The sequence below is a fragment of the Bipolaris zeicola genome (genome assembly GCF_000523435.1).
Source record: "Bipolaris zeicola 26-R-13 unplaced genomic scaffold scaffold_24, whole genome shotgun sequence".
Lineage (NCBI taxonomy): Eukaryota > Fungi > Ascomycota > Dothideomycetes > Pleosporales > Pleosporaceae > Bipolaris > Bipolaris zeicola.
In genome coordinates this window covers 41,392-62,859 of record NW_006912073.1, presented here as the reverse complement: position 1 = coordinate 62,859, position 21,468 = coordinate 41,392, and the positions used below count along the sequence as shown (strand labels likewise).

General features: G+C 51.5%; 10 protein-coding genes across 10 annotated transcripts; 5 read left to right on the top strand and 5 right to left on the bottom strand.

Moving 5' to 3' along the window:
• Window positions 1-1,845: 1,845 nt before the first annotated feature.
• On the bottom strand, window positions 1,846-2,924 carry COCCADRAFT_23737 (uncharacterized protein; the record flags this gene model as incomplete). Its single annotated transcript, XM_007711011.1, has 3 exons — window positions 1,846-2,176; window positions 2,230-2,296; window positions 2,378-2,924. The coding sequence occupies 3 exons, from the start codon at window positions 2,922-2,924 to the stop codon at window positions 1,846-1,848; spliced, it is 945 nt and encodes a 314-aa protein (XP_007709201.1).
• Window positions 2,925-4,079: 1,155 nt separating this feature from the next.
• On the top strand, window positions 4,080-6,134 carry COCCADRAFT_23736 (uncharacterized protein; the record flags this gene model as incomplete). Its single annotated transcript, XM_007711010.1, has 1 exon — window positions 4,080-6,134. One exon carries the CDS (start codon window positions 4,080-4,082, stop codon window positions 6,132-6,134), a length of 2,055 nt encoding a protein of 684 aa, XP_007709200.1.
• Window positions 6,135-8,394: 2,260 nt separating this feature from the next.
• Window positions 8,395-8,865, top strand: COCCADRAFT_23735 (uncharacterized protein; the record flags this gene model as incomplete). Its single annotated transcript, XM_007711009.1, has 1 exon — window positions 8,395-8,865. One exon carries the CDS (start codon window positions 8,395-8,397, stop codon window positions 8,863-8,865), a length of 471 nt encoding a protein of 156 aa, XP_007709199.1.
• A 2,252-nt stretch (window positions 8,866-11,117) lies between these two features.
• On the top strand, window positions 11,118-13,418 carry COCCADRAFT_34147 (uncharacterized protein; the record flags this gene model as incomplete). Its single annotated transcript, XM_007711024.1, has 3 exons — window positions 11,118-11,181; window positions 11,233-13,249; window positions 13,334-13,418. The coding sequence occupies 3 exons, from the start codon at window positions 11,118-11,120 to the stop codon at window positions 13,416-13,418; spliced, it is 2,166 nt and encodes a 721-aa protein (XP_007709214.1).
• A 158-nt stretch (window positions 13,419-13,576) lies between these two features.
• On the bottom strand, window positions 13,577-14,456 carry COCCADRAFT_34146 (uncharacterized protein; the record flags this gene model as incomplete). The annotated part of the gene is made up of 2 exons (XM_007711023.1): window positions 13,577-14,187; window positions 14,267-14,456. The coding sequence occupies 2 exons, from the start codon at window positions 14,454-14,456 to the stop codon at window positions 13,577-13,579; spliced, it is 801 nt and encodes a 266-aa protein (XP_007709213.1).
• A 651-nt stretch (window positions 14,457-15,107) lies between these two features.
• COCCADRAFT_88067 (uncharacterized protein) lies at window positions 15,108-16,319 on the top strand (the record flags this gene model as incomplete). The annotated part of the gene is made up of 2 exons (XM_007711050.1): window positions 15,108-15,350; window positions 15,453-16,319. 2 exons carry the CDS (start codon window positions 15,108-15,110, stop codon window positions 16,317-16,319), a joined length of 1,110 nt encoding a protein of 369 aa, XP_007709240.1.
• A 179-nt stretch (window positions 16,320-16,498) lies between these two features.
• On the bottom strand, window positions 16,499-17,220 carry COCCADRAFT_88072 (uncharacterized protein; the record flags this gene model as incomplete). Its single annotated transcript, XM_007711049.1, has 3 exons — window positions 16,499-16,793; window positions 16,844-16,962; window positions 17,017-17,220. 3 exons carry the CDS (start codon window positions 17,218-17,220, stop codon window positions 16,499-16,501), a joined length of 618 nt encoding a protein of 205 aa, XP_007709239.1.
• A 469-nt stretch (window positions 17,221-17,689) lies between these two features.
• COCCADRAFT_88235 (uncharacterized protein) lies at window positions 17,690-18,790 on the top strand (the record flags this gene model as incomplete). Its single annotated transcript, XM_007711048.1, has 1 exon — window positions 17,690-18,790. The coding sequence occupies one exon, from the start codon at window positions 17,690-17,692 to the stop codon at window positions 18,788-18,790; it is 1,101 nt and encodes a 366-aa protein (XP_007709238.1).
• Window positions 18,791-18,893: 103 nt separating this feature from the next.
• Window positions 18,894-19,568, bottom strand: COCCADRAFT_88200 (uncharacterized protein; the record flags this gene model as incomplete). Its single annotated transcript, XM_007711047.1, has 1 exon — window positions 18,894-19,568. The coding sequence occupies one exon, from the start codon at window positions 19,566-19,568 to the stop codon at window positions 18,894-18,896; it is 675 nt and encodes a 224-aa protein (XP_007709237.1).
• Window positions 19,569-20,092: 524 nt separating this feature from the next.
• COCCADRAFT_88172 (uncharacterized protein) lies at window positions 20,093-21,468 on the bottom strand (the record flags this gene model as incomplete). The annotated part of the gene is made up of 3 exons (XM_007711046.1): window positions 20,093-20,167; window positions 20,223-21,215; window positions 21,382-21,468. 3 exons carry the CDS (start codon window positions 21,466-21,468, stop codon window positions 20,093-20,095), a joined length of 1,155 nt encoding a protein of 384 aa, XP_007709236.1.

The window sequence follows — 21,468 nt, the reverse complement described above, 5'->3', positions numbered from 1 at the left end:
AACTGAAGCGCAAATGGCCGTATCTGAGCAGAGTAACACTGGTGGCCAAGAGACAAGCATTTCCAACTGAATCGCCAGTAGGCAATCGTTGAGATTGTGCCCTAGAGACAGGTAGTGGGCCGAGGCATATCGTTCCTTCGTGTGGTGAAAAAAAGCTTAGCCATAAAAGGGAATGATGTGCCAGTGAAAAGCTAACGTTGTTGATAGAAGTCCGAGCCACGTCTGTATAAAAGTCCGAAAACAGCGACACTCGGAATATAGTGTATCCGCGCCATAAAAGAAACCACCAAAATCTCCCTCATCGCTGGAAGTTGATTTTTACGGCCGCGGACGATACATATGTATTGTTTACTAATGAGAAAAAGTAGGCAAGCTTGAGCTTTTGCATTTTGCTATGCTACTAAGATTATTAGCTAACTCATTATGACACTATGTATCACAGTGAACTACCAAGCCAAGCAAGAATATCCTTAAAAGCCTCTAGAAAATCGTAGTCTCGGAGCCAGTGGAATGGTATGGCTTCCCATCCAAATGAATATGTGGTCTGGGCGTCCACCTAGCATTTGTAGCCGTTTCCAGACTCCATTGTAGAAGCAACCCTGAAAAACACTCTTAGTTGACCTCTACCTGAGCCACATCGACTACAGTATGATTGGCGCAACTGTTGTGAGATCCGCTGTACCTAACATGATAGCAACTGTGAATGACCAGGAGTATCATGTAGCACGCTGCGAGACACTACCAACAGGAAACAATTAGCAAGTGATCTTGATCACTTTTTCAAAAACACCTTCCCTCAAATCACTAACATTCCATAGCTCACGCAATCACAACTATGCATCGATCTTAAATTGATCCCACATCCAAACCTTAAATCAAAAACCAACCAAAACATATTTTTCTCATCAACAAAACCAAACATCAATATCGCACAAAAAGAATTTGATAAAGAAACAAATCATATCAAAGCACTCAAAAGTACCGAAGCAAGCAATATCCACCGCACCAATAGCAAACTCAACATTTACCCAGAAAAGTCAATTGCCAACACACTCCCAACAGAAACCCGGGAAGCGAGCCCCCCCCCCCCAAGTTACTATTCTAGACGTAGTATAGGCATGGTGGTACAAAAAAGGTGCATGGACCAGGTACTATAATGCAACGTTAAAGTGCTGCTCAGGTACAAACGAAAGAGAAAAGAAAAAACGCTCCCAACTCCACATATATACTGGGAATAGGGCGAGAGGAAAGGGAGTGCAAGTGTCTCTTTATTCGCTAGTATGTTGTAGAAATGGCGATGGAAGATGTTTTTTTTTTCAAGAAGTTTTCGCACATGGTGTTTGGATAGTGTATGATTAATAGCTCCTCTGCGGAGGAGGGGCTAAGGGGAAAAAGTGTAGCTTGAGCTATATATTGCTTTTGTCTATTTCGCTGCTTGTGACTGCTAGATGTTCTGGTTGCGCAATGGTGTGGGCTGGTCTGGTTGGTTGCTATCAGCGATTTGGCGGGAGCTGCTATCGTTGGTGATATAACCCGTTCTATTATTGCTTTTTATATCGCGGCATAGCTGAAGCCAATCGCAGGAGAGGTTGCTTTAGAGCCAATTATGTTGCATTCCTTCGACAAAATACCACTGGGACGGATCATACTATGCAGCCAAGGCTGCAATCGTCAGCTCTAGGGGGACTTTGATAAGACGTCAACTCATGCACGATGCATGTACTGGAGTTAAAATTATTACTACGGGTGTGTTCTGTATGACCAAAACACACCACAATATGACATTACATTATCGTATTAACAAAGTCTATATGATACATCGGCACCTCTAAAAACTTTTTCCCATTACTCATTCTTGGCATGCTTGATCAGGTTACCCTGCTCGTCGACAAGACCCTTTGCCCGCATCACCTTGAGAGCATCGTGGATGGGGTCGAGCGAGGGCTCCGGGGCCCTGTGGGAGCCAAAGTAGTTGTCGGCCCAGGTGAAGTACTGTCCATAGTTGACGGTAAAGTACATGTGGTGCAGCGTGTGGTGCGCAGGACTGTTGATGAATTTTTCGGTCCAATGACCCGAAATCATGTCGCCGTCGTGAATGAAGATGGTCCAAATTTGGACACTGACGAAGAGGACCATGTACAGGTATCTCTGCATTGGACATATGAAGACGAAGATGCTTTTTGGGTTTTAGAAATGACTTGTTAGGGATACGGGCAATATGGTACTTACTGGTATGGCAGAGATTGAATGAATCCGTCAGCCGGGTGGAAAGCCAGGGCAGCCCATGGTGTAGGGACTTTTCTTTTGTTAGCATTTTCCTCTTAAATGCGCAAAGCGACAAAACAGTAATGGGAAACACAGGGAAAACAAAACTTACCAATCCATTTGTGGTGTGGCTTGTGAATGTACTTGTACACGCTAGGGTGGTGTTCGAGGCGGTGAATCCAGTAGATGGCAATATCGTTGAAGGCCATGTACAGGACGGTCGACACGATCAGCCACTGCCAGCCGTAGTCGCTTGTTTTGGCATAGAGCAGACTCTTGCCACGGACCTCTGCCAGAAACACAGGAAGGGTCATCAAGTTGATGAAAGGGATGGCAAACAAGGACGACTTAATCTCCTGTCGGACCTGGTTCTTCAAGAAACGCGGGTGATACTCGAGGCGGCGATCGAAGACAAGATAGTAAGACAGGGCGCTGAAGAAGAGATAGAGCGAGGTGGCGCCCAACTGGGTAATGGTGAGAAGTGACACAATCTGACGATAGATGTTGTCGCGCGGCCATTGCGAAGTAAGCGGTGAGCCCGCCGCCGCCGAAAATGTGGCTGATGAAGAGTTTGTAAAGGCGGGGGATGAGGCGGGTAGAGCCCATGCATAGGCTTTATCCAGAATAAGAGGATCGAGGATTTCGAGAGCTACGTCCATGGCGGGCTGCTATGCAACGAGTGGGCATAACAATTGAGGTGAGCGGCGAGGGCAGCGGCGGAAATCATGGCCGCAGAAATGGCTGTTACTTAGGGCGTGAAAGGTTCGTCCGAGCATCCGTGTGGCATCTTGGCAGGGGTCGACCGCGAGAAGTGGGGCCTCCTTTTGTTTTTTCCAGCCCAGGGGCGACGTTGGCGAGGCGTAACAAATAATAAGATAGAGCCGCCAGCAATCTCCAGCGTCCGTTCGCAATTCAGTCCCGTCCAGTCGACGCCCTGTTCGCATCCAGCTCATACACAGGTACACGTGTACTTGTATATATACGTTCAGCGTATCAGGTGCGCGCTGGATGCATCGTGCTCCGTAGCCCGTCCGAGGCAATTTCCATTGCACCCCCAACCGCCATTTGTACTAGCACCGCACGAGTTGCATAGATCACGTGACATGTAGCACGTGACACGACACACATGGTATGCAATCACGTGACACTCTAGTGCTGCCCAGCACCATAAACATCCTCGATCCATCGCAACCTCGTACTACCACAAGTCCTACAATCCGCCATTCGTATCAACACCGTCTCATTGTGGATCGAAATTACTTCGACGACAACCCAAGCCACCGCTAAACTTACCAGAGCCAGCATTTTCAATCCTGTCAAGAAATCCAAAATCCCCATCATCGATGGCATCATCTCTTCGCTCGTGTTTTATATAGCCAAGAGGTGTTTAGCGTTGGCATTATCGTAAAGTTGCACCGTTGTGGTAGTGACAGTTTTTAATCCGGCTGTTGAGACTTACCAAGAGGCCGTCCCGGATGCTGAATCCGGCCATCAAAACGAGCGGTCCCTCGCCGGTGGGTATGTGGGTACAACCTCGTTTCGGCTTCATCAATCAAAATGCTACGATTGGACACTCTGTTCGAAGGAACCTGACAGCTGCAACAAAATCCTGTCAAACGTCAAACGTGAACGCACTGCAATATACTGTGGTGCTACTGTGGGAACTAGAAATTTGCCAATGGTCTTGGGTCCTCTATTTGTCTTCAGTCAAGTAATCGCCATGCCGAATTCTGGCAACTCCCTCAACTCTCTTCTTTTGTACACATATTTGTTTGTCCTTTTCTCTCGCAGCAGCGCTGCATCTGCCTGTCGCCATGTTCTTCAATTCGACTACCAACCTACTGGCCGCCCGTCACATCCAGTCCGATGACAATGTCCAGTATACAATCGATTACTGGGGCTATGCGGTGCGGAAAATGCCATGCACCAACGACAAAGGGACCTGTGAATACCTGGATTCCGTCTATGGCGACCACGAGACATCAATGATCTTCACCTTTGTCATGTGGGCTGTTATCGGTCTCATCCTCCTCTTGTTCGTAGTGTTTCGATTAGCGCACCCGCAGAAACAGAACGGTCCAAGACAGAGCTTCGTATATCGCCTTACAAGACTGGCATCATCGGCTGTTCGCAAATATCTATTGCCTGAGTGCTCGAAGGTATTCAGGTATACTACAAGGCTGCAAGTATTAATCCTTGCCTTGTTTTGCGCCTACCTCACGGTCTTTTCTTTTGCTGGCATCACATACAAGACATGGGTTACGCCAATCAAGGACAGTAACTTGCACAATACTCGCACTGGTATGGGTGGATTCGCTGACCGCATTGGTGCCTTTGCCTTTGCTCTCACTCCATTGACCATTGCCTTGTGCAGCCGTGACTCGATCCTCAGCATGGTCACAGGCATTCCTTACCAGAGCTTCAACTTTCTACACCGTTGGACAGGCCGCATTATTCTTGTCCAGTCATTCGTTCATGCCATCATCTGGACTATTATCGAAGCAAAGCTTTACCAGCCACAACCTACTGTCTACACCAAGTTCATCAACCAAAAGTACATGGTCTGGGGCTGCATTGCACAGGCCTTGGTCACGTTCTTGTTCGTCTTCAGCCTCCGACCCGTGATCCGCTGGACGGGCTACGAGTTCTTCCGCAAGTCGCATCTCATTGTCTCCATCCTTTACATTGGAGCCTGCTGGGGCCACTGGGAGAAGCTTTCGTGCTGGATGATCGCATCGTTTGCGATTATGGGGTTCGATTTGGTTGCTCGGAGTGTTCGCACCATTCTCATCCACACTGGCCACAAACAAAGGGGTGGTGGGTTTGGCTTCCGCTCTACTCCAGCGATCCTAGATACTTTCCAGGATCCTACAGGTACCATCGTTCGTATGACATTTTACCACAAGCATAGCCCTTGGGCAGTTGGCCAACACTTCTACCTCACCTTTCCTGCACTCAACATGTGGCAGTCACATCCGTTTACGCCAGGTTCGAACCCAAACAGCTCTTCTCCTCTACAACGCCATACCTACATCATCCGTGCCTGCAAGGGCGAGACCGCGAAACTTGCTGCTCTTGCCGATGCTGCTGCAAACTGCTATCCGCGCGTTCAAGCATCTACCCCAGTGATCATGATGGGTCCATATGGCAGCTCCATCGTCAACAAGGAGGTCTCCAACATGCTCGCCATCTCCGGCGGCACAGGAATAACCTACACCCTCCCTGTCATCATGGACGCTCTCTCCCCCTCCTCGCCCGTCTGCAACATCGAGCTCATCTGGACCATCCGCCACATTGAGAACCTCGCCTGGATCGCCCCCGAACTCGCATACTTAAAATCGCAGCTCTGCCAGAGCGACGAAGCAACCAGTTCCAGCAGCAGCGACATCGAGAAGAAAGACGACGCCCCCGTTGTATCCGTAAGCACAACCAAGCGCTTCCGCATCCGCATCTTCGTCACCAGACCCGAGACTACACAACAAGCCGCCTCAGCCCAGCTCGACAGCGACAGCGACAGCGGCAAAGGCAAGGACAAAGACAAAGACTACGGCGACGACGACGCAGCACTAGAACCAGCATCTACCATTGAATCCATGGATCTCAACCGCCAGATTGACGAACTAAAGCGCGAATGCCCGGATTTCAACATCACATGGTTGAGCAATGCGCGTCCGGACGTATCCTCTCTAGTATCCAACTTCATGAGCGAGACGGTGGAAAGCGGGCGGACACAGGTTGTAGGCTCTGGACCGCCGGAGCTGGGGACGCGGATTCGAAGTGCGGTTGCGGCGCAGAATGTGCCTGGGGGTGTGTGGAGGGGGGAGGAGAGGGGGGATGTAGAGTGTGTGTGGGATGATCGGATGGGGTAGACGTGTTAGTATGGGGGGAGGGGTTGAACTTCATTGTAGATATTTTGTTGGGGTTGTTGATGTGTATATATTGGACATTGTGAAATGTAGTTGGCGACGTAGTATTTTTCTTGCAACTTTACGTTTGGTCTGAGTGATGGGATGAAATGTTGGTAGTACCACGCGTGTTATTGGGAATAGCTGGTGTTTACTCGGGAATAATCAAAAGGGAAGAACAAACTCGGCTGGACACATTCCAGGAGAACACCTGCATCTCAAAGATGCATAATGAATGATGTCAGTCCCTCACTTTAGCATACCAGCACTTCCTTCTGGAAGCCAACCTAGCAAACCCACACACACACACACACACACACACACACACACCAGGGGTCCAGTCCAATCTAATCCGGCATAACTAGGTTACCTTCGTATTCCCCCGTCCGTAGCGCCCCAAGCCCTGCGCTGTACTCTACACCGATATTATTACCTTTTTTGCCCTGAACAACAATGCCCTCTCTTAGCTAGCACAACTACGTGTACAAACTTGTTGCAATTTTCCCGGCCTCGTTTTTTCGGGCCTATTAGGGCTAAATGCACATTGTTTACTTGCATGTTGCAGACTTGTGTATGCGATTTGGGAGTAGCAAGTAAGGGGAACGATTTAATGCTAGCATTAGTGGTATGCAGGAGATGGAGAGAAAAAAAAATGCCGAGGTGCAAAAGTCGTATGCGTGGGCTAGTATGGGGGCGTTGGGGCGTTAGGGCGTTAGGGGATGAGGTGGAGGATGATGTCAGTGGCTACGCGCGCCCGTTTCGGGGAATAAATCTCAAGTAATTACGTGGACAGGAGAGCAGTGTTTTCTAAACGAGGAAATCAAGGCAAGCGTTGCGATTGCGTGAACAGTGGGATGAGGGAACGGGAGCAAGGTAGCCGGCAAAGACGGGCTTGGCTGGTCTGCAATGACAGGGGTTGGTTGTTGCTGTTGTTGTCCATGGCGAGATCGGCGTAGGGCTGGGGTTTGGGTGTGGATGGCCAGGCACGCACACCACCCGCAGCACAGCATCATGGCACAGCCCGTTTTTTTGCCTCTGCCTCATAGCCGCGCCACGAGCTAGTGTACAGTAGCATCCAGAGCCACAATTTATTCCACATTAGGGTGCGTCATTGTCTTGGGCCGTTGAATCCTTCGGCTGAGGTGAGCTCGGGGTCAGCTTGGTGGTGCTGCTTCTACGAAGAGGAGGACAGGGCCATTGCTGTGTGTGTGTGTGTGGCCTGAATCAAGATGAAGTTGGGGACATGTGACGACATGCTCGTTTCATCATTTGTCCATGGCTGGGAAAGGCTGGATGCATGGCCAAGGCTTGGATGGGGGTTGCCCTAACAACAGTGGATCGGCGGGACGTTGGAATCGCGTTTCCCACTGCAGCAGCCCGGTGTCCAGCAAAAGCCGTGAATAGTTGACGAGTTGGAGAGAAGGGCGGCAGTAGTAATTACTGCTAGTATGGCTATTTTGCTGTTCTGTTACTAGGTGTAGTGAGATGCCAGGGTCCCTTTTCTGACTTTGAGATGGTGCTGACGGGGCGAAAGCTTGGCCCAACGACGTCCTACTATGCTTGGGGCAGGGCAAGTTTCAGCTCGGGAACAAGGCCTTGTGTGCTGGAAATAGCATCTTGCTCTACACAGCAAGTAAGGAGAGGAGGCAGTGTTTTAGCAACAGTAGTAGTCAACGACGCGAGAATGGCATGAGAGCGTTCAAACACTGCCCATCCGACACACACACACACACAGCCCGTCTCCCATGTCCGCGGACCTTGGCTGCAACATGGGACAAGGAAATTAGGAACGTAGTATTGGCCTCTTAGACGACGTCATGAATTGATCGCCCAGCTCACTTGCAACTCGTCCGTCCGTGGGAGCACGAGTAGAGTGGAGACGGGTCCGGTTGATGCTGTCTTCCGACAGGCTGGGGAAGACGAACGAGGCGCGACATGTGGCGTCACCCGCCGCCGCTTTTCCCAATTTTAGCCTTGTGGGAAAAAGTGGACGAGGCGGTGCGTAGTGTCAATGTGCATCACGTAGCCAGGCCAGCACACTGTTTCGATTGATTGACGGCGCTAGTACTACGGCTCGCGGCTGGTATAAGAGGCCCTTCACGTCGCCCAGTCTTGCTTGTACTCTCCATTCCACATCAGATACCCACACTCCAACATCAACACTTGATTCAATTCTCCCTCGACTCAACCGTCAACGACACAAACACCCTCATACACCATCAAGATGCGTTTCTCCTACATTGCCACTGCTCTCTTCGCCGCTGGTGCTGCCAACGCCCAGATTGACAGCGTCATCGCCTCCCTCACCTCTGCTGCCGGCAGCCTTCCCTCCAACGTCGCCTCCGATGTTGAGAGCCTTGCCAGCCGTATCACCTCTGGCGCTGCTGGCCTTCCCTCTGGCGCTGCCTCTGCTGCCTCCAGCATTGGTTCCCAAATCACCTCTGGCGCTGCCGGCCTTCCCTCTGACGCTGCCTCTGCTGCCTCCAGCATCCGCTCAAGTGCCGACGCTGCTGCCTCATCTATCCGCTCCGAGGCTGAGTCTGCTTTGAGTTCCGCCACAGCATCTCTGGGCTCTGCTGCTTCTTCTGCCACCTCATCTGCTGGTTCCCAGTCGACCGGTGCTGCCAACCAGAACGCTCTCCCCGCCATGGGTGCCGCTGCCGCTGGTATCTTCGCCATTGCTGGTCTCCTATAAGTGCCCCTAGATGGGTTCTAAGTCTTCTTGTCGACAAATCATCTTCATCAGCATCATATTTCCCTCCGGTAGCTTCTTCCATCGGCTAGCGATGCCTCAGCCAAGAGCTGACATCGCTTTGTCTCAAACAAACGAGGCATTAGGGATAAGAATGGGTTCATGGCGAAACTGGGGTATAACCAGACGGTCTATATTATAATATTAAGTCATTTCAATGGAAATATTCAAAGCTCATTTCCCTCTCTTGACCATGCTTGTTTCTAATCGTGTGTTGTATGCTCTCCCTCCTCTTACTTACTTACCTCGGTGCATCAAGCTGCATGAAGAGAAATTGGTCTGTCGCATGTCGCAATTGTCCAGCGCATACCAATGTTTGTGCATTCACCTGTTCAGTCTTCAGCTCCTTGTCATGCATGATGTGAGGTCTGCAGCCAGCCTATGACGTAACGCCGCGCGTCCATTGTCGGGCGTTTCAGCCGCGACAGACGGCTTCAATAATGCACCTCCCCGCTAGCGTCATCCTACCATGCACTCCGCATTCACCCACATTCTCACACCCACTCACACCCACTCACGCTCCTTTTGCCCTCTCTTGGGTCAGCAATCCTTTCGCTCATGCTTACGCCATCCCCCCTTGATTGGCCCATTGCCACAACGGCCTCTTGAGTCGTCTAACTTGGCCCATCTGCCAGTACCTTGGTCTCTAGGCGGACGCTGCATCACCATCCATGCGCTGCAATAAGGGGGGTGAGCTGCTGAGCGACATATGGTCAGTTCGATGCAATGCAATAACTGGCGTTGTACTACGGCCGCACGGGGGTTGCAGCTCAACAATTATGACCTTTTTTTTCAAGCTGCGCCCCTCGTGGATAACAGCGACGATCTCATGAACATCCAATAAAACAGACTAAACAACATGTTTCCATGTTCGCGAACAATTATATGTCTAGGCTTCCTGGTCATCATGCATGGAAATATCCCGAGGCTGGGCTTTTGTTGGCCTATGATGCAAGGTAACGACATTGTCTGCCCACAATACAACTGCCCACGAACTACTACAAATAGAAGATCCAGTTAGAAATTTTTCCTCGACACACCTGCACCGTTGTTTTTTCTCTTAGTAAAACAATTCGCTGATCTTTCACGTGCACGCATTGCTTCCCGAGATCGCCAGCATCGTTGCCTGCCGATCACCAAAGATTATTTTAGACACTCGCTGCACGACATGGTCCGCTCCGACATGGCACCCATGTCCAATTGCTCGACATCTCACCATCACGCCTCAGTCAAGCGTGGCCTCTACGCGTCTGAGACTCATGTATATTTTACCATGCATAGGGCTACTCTGATCACCGTGATAGTAGTGACAGGTGTAGCAGTCATAGCCCTCCTTGTCGTTATCGTTGTCCGCGAGCGCCGTAGCAGGCAGCGTGCAATTCAGCAAACCAAGGACATTGAGGTTAATACTGCTGCTTTTTCCAAGGTTATCAACAACGAACCCTTTAACAAGCAGATGACACCGCCTCCCGCACCTAGCTCGCCGTACATGGGTGATAGGTTCCCTGATGGCGGAATAGGTAACTATCAACCGGCTCGTGTGTCGTCTGAGAAGTCCTTTTATGAAGGAAAGTATGGACATCATAACGAGCATCAATTTCACGAGGTTGATTTAGGTGAGGTGAGGTGCCTGGGCGAAGACAAGATGGGTAAGTTGTGAGGTGTCTGGTAGTGTGTCTTGCTTAGAACACTGCTGAGACTCTCACGTTAAATATTTGCGTCGGTAAGTAATCGGGAGCTTGAAAGTATGTGCACATAGTTGATTTAGTCTATTATCTGAAAGGTAATGTAAAGATTGTTTCTGAATACCTGGTTCAAAGTGCTGTCAAGTAATCGGTAAGTTGAAAGAATGAGAAGATAGTCGATTTAGTGGTTTCCCTTTAGAAGGTAATGTAAAGAAGGCTTCCGAATGTTTGGTTCGAAGTCCTGTTAAATGTCATTTAGATGCCCTGAGATCATCCTGAATGAACATTCCCATTACCTACTTCAACAGATGTTCTAGCGCCATTCATGTTCGCTGGCGCCTATCAAAGAGCATTGGCAGCTGGACTTGCACCATCAATGCGTTGTGGTGGTTACACAAACCTTAGCGCCAATGCGCCGCAGCGCAGCAACCCCGCAACTCACAACACTAGGCTGACCCAGCTTTCTTCACACCACTCTTTCATTCTTCATTGCCCGGCCCTCTTCTTAGAATGAGGGTTCCAACCATTCTGCTCGCATTGCTAGCGACCGCTAGGGCCGAGGATGTGCTTCAAGGTGATGATTCCCCCAGTCCTCGTTTGCTCCCGGCGCTAAGCAAGGCTACAGACATATCTCTCCATCCTACCGAGCTTGTGTTGGATGAAGAGCCCCCATTATTCATACCACTGGATGCTCAACATGACTGGGTCTACCCCGAGACTTTACCACCCATGCCTCAGTGCATCGCTGAGCAGGACCAGGCAGCATGGTTGAATGCCATGACAAGATGCACAAGGAAGCAATGCATGCGGCACTTTGGAGTAATCTGTACCCGCCACCAATGGCGCACTCAGCTTAGCTGTCTCAACACCGAGATTTCCCCTCAACTTCTTGAACAGTACATCGATTCCTGTAGCCGTTCGGTTCTGAAAAAGGCACAACTGTACCAGTGGATCCGCGCAACGACGGATCGTACATGGCTTATTGAGGTCGGCGATGCCAATGGATTACAGTGGCTCTCTCCAGCCTCGCTGACCAAAGGATATGCGGCTGTTCGTATCATAGACAAAGCGCCGGCATGTCTGACCGAATCGGTATCCGCTTCGTCAATGGAGTCGTTTAGACAAGTCATGGCATCCTGTGGCTTCGAGGCTACTACTAGACATACGGGCAATGTTAAACGTCCATGGGAGTATCATGAACGTGAGCATTCAATGGTCGCTCTAGATACTGAAGTTGCCGGGTACGACCTAACACATGCCACTATCCCGGACAATCTTTATTTCGACAAGCAGTGTTTCTGCAAGGCATTTGATGCAAGACTTGCAGAAGGCGATTGTGCAGGGCCTGGAGTAGACTTAACGAGGCAACGGTTATGGATGCATGCTACTTGCGGACCTGCGTCGCTTCCCCCCAACTGGAGGCAGGGACTCAAAACCACTCCTTACGATTACATTCCTGCGGAAAGGTGGAAGTGGCCCCAGTGCTTCGATTCCATGCCAGATAACGTGATGCGGCTCAAGGGCCAATGCACGACTAATGCTTGTAGAATCGGCTTCGACGGCTACTGCTATGTTCAGCGTGCAGTGGAGAGATCATGTTTCTGCCGTAACATCAGCTACGACACATGCAAAGGATCCTGCCACGACTTCGACAACCGGATCGACTATGTACACTGGCTCCACGATTTATGCGGCGCTGAAGAAAACTGGCATGGTTTACCAGAGGACTGGTATCGAATGCCTCGGGTCACTCGTCGCGAGGCGATTCCATGGACATGGTACAAAGACTCATTCAGTCGTTCAAACAACAGCCCAGGCGAAACCAACCCATCAGCCCCCGAACAAGCATGTGCCTCCATCGAATGGAAACAAATGAGCCTCCTCCTCATCAACCTCGCCGCCGTCTTCCCCGCCATCTTCACCTCATCCTCCAACGCACCCACAACCCCCCTATCCAGCCTCCTCTGGCTCCCCCGCGGCATTGCCGTAGCAGCATTTTACCTCCTTGCCAACGCCATCAACGCCATGCTCATCCAATCAACCCCTTCTTACGGCGAAACTCCCATGGTCGAACTCGCCCTCCTCTGGTGCACCCTCCCACGCCTAACCTGGCTCCCCGTCCTCCTCGCCCTCTCCACCGGCTCCACCTCCGCCGTGCTAACTAGCCTCGTCTCCGAAACCCTTTTGCAACTTCTCTCTCTACCCACTATGCTATCAACAGTGTCCTACGGCTTCGAACACGATTTCTATAATTCGGCTTCACCGCCGTTACTCAACTTGCCGGCCGCAACGTACATGTACACTGGAGCCCGAATGTGGGTCATTGCAGGAATTCTGTCTTTAGTCGCCTTCTTAGTCGTCCTTGTCAGCATGAGCATGCCAGCAGGTGGGGCTGGTCGCTGGAGCGACACACGAACGACCCACTCCAGATACCAGGGGCGTGATTCGGAACATACGCCGTTGGTGCAGAACAAGGGGTATGGACATAGGGGGTATGGGACGGGGTCGACGCAGAGTCCAAGAGGATACGGGATGAAGTGGAGTATGATTTGGGCCACGCTGGTCGTACTCTTTTGTATGCTTTTGCTGTGGATTGCACAGTGGGTGTTTTGGATTGGATTCGTGGGCATTTCGGATGAGGAGTAAGTCACTTTTTCTCTTTTATCGAGTTGTTCGTTATGGTTGCTTCCTGAGGTTTCTATTCGGATTGAACTGACAGTATACAGGTTTTGTACACCACAACTTGGATTCTCGACTTTGACATGGATTGCTTCTTCCATTGCTGCGGCTTTTGGTATTGTAAAGGCATGAGTAAGAACTGAATTTGGAAATGACTGCCCATGATATTGTTTTTGAGATAAATTGCCTTGAGAGTAGTAGTCCAGATAAATAAATTCGTAACGAAATCAATGCTATACAATTCTAAGACAACAAACCAAGAAAATAACCATCACTCATCACCTCCCCTTCTACGCATCCTCAGGCCCCATATCAAACAGCAAAAACTCCGCCTCCTTATCCCCCACACTCTCAATCTCAATCTTGCCTGGTCCCTTGGCCCCATCAATATACGCGCCATCCCCTTCTCCCAAAATCGTCTCTCCAATCTTAATCTGCGCACCCCCAGTTTTCGGCTGTGTCCGTCCACCCATAACAACATGGGCAAACAGCTTCCTGGGGCCCTCCGCCACAATCTCATGCACGACCTTCTTTCCCGGCGCCAAAATCGACGCATCCATACTCAAATCCGCCTGCAGACCAATCGCGCCCTCACTCTTGCTCAATCTATCCGTATACTCCATAATTCGTACAAGCCTATCCTTCTTCTCCTCATCGCTAAACTTCTTGGTTTCGTAATGCGGCTTGAGACCCCTCTTATTTGGTTTGGCCCAGATCTGCAAAAAGTGGACTTCAGAGTCGCGGTTGCGGTTGTACTCTGAGTGGCGGATTCCGGTTCCCGCGCTGGTGAATTGGACTTCGCCGCGTTGTAGGTTTTCGAGGTTGCCCATGCTGTCTTTGTGCTCGAGGGTGCCGGAGACGATGTAGCTGAAGATGAGGAATTCGGCGTGGCTGTGTGTTCCTTTTCTTTTGTATTAGTAACTTTTCTATACATGTGGGGTTTTTTTGGGGAGGGTGTTCGAAGGAAGGAAAAAACGTACCGAAACCAGTTCCAGCTTCGACTCTGTCTTCGTTGATGACGCGGAGAGGTCCCCAGCTCTCGTGTCGCTGGTCGTAGTACGAGGCAAAGGAGAAAGTGTGGTATGTGTAGAGCCAGCCGTGGTCGGCGTGACCGCGTTGAGACCAGGGTCGCTTTGTGATTTTCAGGGAGGCAGGAGTTGCGGTTGACATTGTGCGGAGAGTAGGTTTTGAGAGGAGAGAAGAAAAAGAAGAGCGGAAGGCGGTTGAGAGAGCCAGCGTGAGTGCTAGTAAGCCTACGAGGACTGTAATTACTTTTGTGGTGGTTGAGTATGAGGTATCAGGTGTAGATGAAGCACGATGTTGGCTGGATGCTTTTGATGTTGAAGTTGTGTCTGTCATCACGAAAAGGAGATTTCAGCTCATGCGACGACTCTGCTTGTTTTTATATTCTCGGCTGGTAAGCCCAGATTTTAGTTGCTGCATCATGGCGATGCTGCGCTTTCTTTCTGCTTGTTACATAGGCATTTCCAATTAGTGACTAAGATCCAGTAAGGTGGACTAGCGGAGGACCGCATGTGGGGACGGAAAAGAGCCGCTTGGCTGATTAGTGATGGATGACGAGATGGCCGCCACTTATTGATCAGCGACACGTCATTGGCTGCTTGCCGAAGAGCGCAGAACAAGAACGCCCAGTGTCTAACGCTAAGAGAGGGTAACGAGTTTTTGTGTATTATCTACAACCGAATTGAGTAGTCCAAAGAGTTTGAGAAAGAGCTTGGAGAATAGAGAGTGTGTTTTACGGGTTAATCGGTGGGGCGAAGAACGCAATCATCATCTAGTCACGTGCCGTCGACAACCACAATGGCACTGGAGAACTTCAACCCCGATACTTTCCTGGATGAATGGTCAGAAGAAAAGTACTCGCCATTACACACTGAAAAGTCTCTAGCAAGATGTATGGGAGAAGCCTTCGACATCCCGCCTACAGACAGCTATGTTTATCGGGCGCATGCACAGACAACGCTACACGCCACGCAGCGAGCCATTGACGCAAAGAGAGAACATGGGCTACACGGATGGTATCAAGATGAAGAAGGTCAACCTGTATGTATCTAACCTCTATCAAACACCCAAACACCTACCAACCAAACCTTTCATCTGCCCTTCTCCAACATACCATCCCCATACTAACACCCCCCCCCCCAGACCTATCCCACCCCCGACGAAATAACCACCTACACATCCCTCTTCTCTCCCAGCACCTCGCTCCCCAAATCCCTAAACTCCCTCCTCAAAAGCTCAAAAGCAAATTCCCTCCGTCAAAAAATAGCCACACACCTAACCTCCCGCTACCTCAACACAACGCCCCCAAACTCCAGCCTCCTACCCAGCAAAAAGGACCGAGAGCACAAAAACCCCTACCTAGACCTGTGGAACTACTCGTGCAGCGAGCTCGAATGGGCGGGCCCCGTCCCCGAAACAGCGGGCACGAAAATAAGCCACCACATCCTGCCCCTCTTCTACCACCACTTCGGCTGCGTCGTCCCCTCCTACGCCGCCTTGCACGTCCTCGCCAAACTCGCACAACCCGCACGCCCAAGTAAAGAAGACGTGCGCCCGATCCTCGACATAGGATCTGGAAACGGGTACTGGACGTATATGCTTCGCCATTTCCCCGTAGCGCATATCGGGGCGACGAAGGAGCTCGATGTGCGGGCTGTGGATAGCCAGGTGAGCGAGTACAGGGTCATGTGGATCAAGGATACGATTAAGATGGATGGAAGGCAGTATTTGATGAGGAATGGTGGGGGGAAAGGGTGTGTGCTGTTGCTTGTGTATCCGCAGGCGACGGGGGATTTTACGGGGCCGATGATGAAGGCGTTTGAGGGGGATACGATTGTTGTTGCGGGGACGCAGAATGGGAATGGGTTTACAGGGTTTAGGGATGTGGTGGTGGATGAGTGGGTGGAGAAGAATTTGAATCAGTTTGAGCTTGTGCTGAGGATGCCACTGCCGAGTTTTGCGGGCAAGGACGAGGCGCTATTTGTGTTTCAGAGGAAGAAGTCGGGTTGAAGGGGATGATGGGTCAAACATCACAGTATGCAGACGATAAGAGCTGGGTCATGTAGTATATAATAACTACCCCATGTCAGCATGATAATCATGTAACATAGCACGTCAATGGCGCTGGCCAATCTTCATTTAAATCATTCAGTTTTTGTCGTGTTCACATATATGTGACGGCTATGCGTCTACCACTTGGCCTCCTTCCTGGCGAGGAACTCGTTCAGGACGGCAACATCCTTCTCCAGCGCAGTCAGCCACTTCTCCAGCTCAGCCTGAACCTTGGTCTCGTCGTCTCCCAGCTTCTTGTAAAAGTCGGCACGGTATGGAGTAGCGCTCATGGCGGCGCTGAAAATGGGCTTGACGACGAACGAGTGGTGGGGCTTGAGGGTGTTTCCGTAGGCGTCACGGAAGGATTGGGCAAGCTCGACGGATGAGTTGGTGATGTTGTGGCGGAGAGCTTGGGCAGTAAAGTCCAGGCCACTGGAAAGGTCGTTAGCACAGGGTCATTGGAGCTGGTAGAGAGTGCATACCGGTTCAGCCATACAAGGCCTTCAGTGGCAGTGTGCTTCTTCTCCTTGAGCTCGTTGAGAACAAGATCCTGGAGGGTCTCGGAGAGTGTTGGTGCAGCGGCCTGTCTGTCTTGGATTTTCTGTCCTGTGTTGGTATGTGTACAAGTGTTGAGTTGGTTTCTCTTGGTGCGCACCTTGATGTTGCCAGCCATGTCACTCTTGACGGGCTTGAAGGCTACTCCGCCCAAGACATCGAAAAGAGTAGTCAAGCTCTCGGCAGCCTGGAGAAAGTCGGTCGTTTTGATAGCCTTGTCATTGGACTCGTCAATGTCGACATCGACGAAGCTCTTGTTGAGCGTATCGAAGAAGGTTCCGCCTGGGGGGATTGCAACTGCCATTGTGGAGTATGTATGTAATGCAGGAAGGGATGAGGAAAAAGCAAGATAAAGCTGGGCAACAGAGGAGCAGACGGAGCTTTTGATGTCGGCCAGGTGGTCTGGCTAGAGCGGTGAGCTATGGGTGGATGCAGTGGGCGTGGCGTGGCGAGTTAGCGCGGGGAACGCGCAATACAGGGTCTCGCCGAGGGGAAGCTATCCGCACCCGCTAACAGTTGACTACTACAGTGGTTGCATACACCAACACGCCCCAGGCTGCCACTACAGTACAGTTCGGGACCGGAAAGGTAATAGCTGAGTCTCTCTCCCATCACCTGTATTGCTCAAGCACAAAGAATGTCTGCCTGGAGAATAAGAGAAATCATTGTCGACATATATATGTACTAGCCCCTCTCATGGCCTGGTGATACGAGTCTAGCATCATCTGTCCCTCTCCCGCTCATGCCGGGCTGAACGTCCAATAACATCAACCATGGTCTCGTACATCCATGCCGCAGCCGTTATATACCGCATTGCCTGCATTCCTGGCGACGGCATCGGCCCCGAGGTCCTAGAAGCTGGTGTCCGTGTGCTCAACACGCTATCCTCTACCCTTGGAACCTTTGAATTCCACTTTACTACTTTTGACTGGGGCGCCACACGTCTGCTCAACGAGGGCGAATGTATGCCCTCGAATGGACCCGACGAGCTCAAATACTACGACGCCATCTACTTTGGCGCTGTAGGCGGGGACGGCGTCCCGGATGAGATTATACTGGCTTCTTTGATCCAGCCCATACGCAAGTCGCTAAATCATCATGTCAACGTGCGGCCTAAGCGGATTCTCCCGGGCATCACCTCTCCACTGGTAGGTTGCACACCTATCGACCTTGACTGGATCATCATCCGTGAGAATAGCGAAGGCGACTACTCAACCCAGGGCGGTGTAATTCACGAAAATGGCCCACACGCAGTAGCTACCGAAGTGAGCATCTTCACCAGAGCCGGCACCGAGCGGGTCATGAGATATGCATTTGAGATAGCCAGGTCGCGACCACGGAAGAGATTGACCATGGTGGCCAAGATGAATGTCCACAATCATGGCATGGCGCTCTGGGACAAAGTTTTTGACGAGGTTGCAAAAGAGTATGAGGACGTGCGGGCTGACACCATGCTCGTCGAACATATGCCGACCCACATGACTCTGCATCCCTCGTCCTTCGACACAATCGTTGCTACCACTCTGCATGCAGATATCCTGTCGAATCTTGCAGACGCACTCAGCGGATCAAATGGCATAACTACTTCGTGTAGCCTTGACCCTTCGCGTAAGAACCCAAGCTTATTTGCGCCGAATCACGGTTATGAACCTGGCAATGCTAGAAGCGGCGTCGCCAACCCCATTGGAGCGTTTTGGAGTGCTGCTGAGATGGTGCGATGGGTTGGTGAGGACAAGGCAGCCAATATACTGATCAAGGCCATCGAAAACGTCACTGGACGTGGTATAAAGACCAGAAACCTTTGTGGGAATGACACTACCGAAAGCGTGACTGCTGCTGTATGCGACGAAGTCGAGAGGCTCCTGAAAGCATGAGTAACGCGAAGGAAGTGGTCCATAATACATACCTAGAACCATATACCGAACATTTCGTTCATCCCAAGCCTGATACCCCCGAACATGCAACTCCTCTTACCACTCACTCCAAGAACACCGCAGGAATCTCACTCCGTCCCTCCACAACCCGACTCCTCATCCCTCTTTCCCCCTTCTTCCTCTCGTCCCCCACATCCAACAGTCCAAACCAGTCCCTCCACACCTTAACCGCCTTCCCCTGAATCAACCCTTTGCTAATCGGCCCAAAATCATTACTATCAAGACTCTTCCGCCAATTATCCCCTTCAATCCACACATGCCCATACGGCACCACCACCTTCCCCAGCTCCCGCTGCTGCTCTTCAGGGACAACAGAATCAGGGTCGTAATCTGCAAGTCCATCCGGCGACCCTTGCACTCTGTCCGCATGCGCCGCGGGATCGAAAGCGTAGCCGCGAACGGGATATACAGTGTCGCCTTCAATCGCCACTACGCGTTTAATACCCATTTCAGAGGGCTTATGGGGTTTCCAGAACGTCACTACGTCGCCGCGCTTAACGCCCCATTCGTTGTTGTCGTTTTGCTCGCTCTTTGCTCCGCGTCTGGAGCGCTCGAGGTATGGGCGCACGAGGACGTAGTCTTCCCGGCCTGTCTCGTGCACGTCGGGACTGAGAGTGGGGGACATGGAGGAGCCGCGGACGTGTTGGAACTCGATGTAGTGGTCGCGTAGGAAGAGCATTGCGCAGATTGCTACAAGGCCATTGGTGCCCCATTTCATGTAGCGGCTGCTTGAGCCTGAGCGACTCTGCTCAGCCCATTTCGACGAGGGCGGGGGTGGAGGCGGGGTGGAAGCATTGTTCGGTGTCGCGGGTGTTGTAGATTTCGAATGCGGCGGGGCTCGGGCAGCAGGTTTTGGAGTCAGGCCTGGCAGAGAAGTCTTTACCTGCGCTTTTGGTGCAGCGCGAGGTTTTGGAGGGAGGCGCAAGGGAGGTTTGGGAGGCATTGGGGAGTAGTGGTCACTTAAAGGTCAAGCTCATGGTTCACATGCCATGGCGCATCCACTTCGGCTATTCTTGCTCGCGCTGCACAATCATTATGCAAGCACACGCAAACATAGCAGAACTCGCATCTTGTTACACAATCTAATCTGCAGCGCAAAAAGTCCTTATCAATATGCAAATTTCAAGTGGTATAGGCGTGTATCTAGCTAAATGGCAGCTATAGTACAGGGACTAGTACATATCCAGATATGCAATGGCTACCATTCGGTCGTGTCAATGCTCATCAATTCCATATTCCAATCTACTTGAGCGCCTTGATGACGGCGTCGGCGTACTCGAAGGTCTTGGCCTTGCCGCCGAGGTCACCAGTGATGGTCTGTGGTAAAGTTAGCGATTTGACCTCCACAACAAATATGAGGAATTCTACGTACCTTGCCCTCAGCAAGAACCTTGAAAATGGCCTGCTCAATGTTAGCGGCCTCGCTGTTGAGGCCCATGTGTCGCAGCATCATGATGGAGCTGAGAAGAAGCGCGGTGGGGTTGGCGAGCTGCTTGCCAGCAATGTCGGGCGCGGATCCGTGGACAGCCTCGAAGATGGAGCAGTTGTCACCGATGTTTCCGGAAGGAGTCAGACCGAGACCACCAATGAGACCAGCGCACATGTCGGAGAGAATGTCTCCGTACAAGTTGGGCATGACGAGGACCTTGTCGTTATAGGGGACAGGGTCGGTGACCATCTTCAAGCAAGTGTTGTCAAGGAGCTCGGCGTCAAACTCAATGTCGGGGAAGTCCTTGGCAATCTCGCGGGCAGTGCTGAGGAAAAGACCGTCGGACATCTTCATGATGGTGGCCTTGTGGACGGCGCGGACCTTCTTCCTGCCAATGTCGCGGGCGTGCTGGAAGGCGTATCGCAGGACGCGCTCAGAGGCCTCGCGGGTGATGAGCTTGATGCTCTGTACGACGCCATCTACCACAATGTGCTCAATACCAGAGTACTCGCCCTCGGTGTTCTCACGGATCAGGACAGTGTCCACGTCGTCGTAGGGGGTCTTGTAGCCGGCAATGGACCTGCAAGGACGGACGTTGGCGAAGAGGTTGAAGGTACGGCGGAGGGTAAGGTTGAGCGAGACGTGGCCCTTGCCAATGGGAGTGGCCAGCGGGCCCTTGAGAGCGACGAGGTTCTTCTTGACGCTGGCAATTGACTCGTCGGGGATGACCGTCTTGCCCTCCTCGTTCAGGCGCGGGGTGACGTCGACCGACTCCCACTTGATGGGCACGTTGGCGGCCGAGTAAATGTCCTTGACCGACTGCGCGATTTCGGGGCCGATACCATCACCCTCAATCAGAGTGACGCAGTACTTGCCATCGCTACCCTTTGTGCCGTGGAACTTGGCGACCTCAGAGGCGTATGTGCGGGCGGAGACCTGGGCCATGTATCAGCCTGTTTTTTTCTCGTCTTCTTTCAATTCCTTTTCCCCTTCTTTTTTTGTCGCATCTTCAATCCTCTCTTACTCTCCATCACAAGGGCACATGCGCGAGCTGGAAGTAACTCTGGCAAACGTGTGGTCCCGCTGTTATATGGAAGCTCACCTGGGACAGTGCGGGCGCCCATCTTGAGCGGTTGGCCTGGCGCAGGCATTGGCGCGCGGGCGAGGCAAAAGAGCGAGCAGCCAGCAT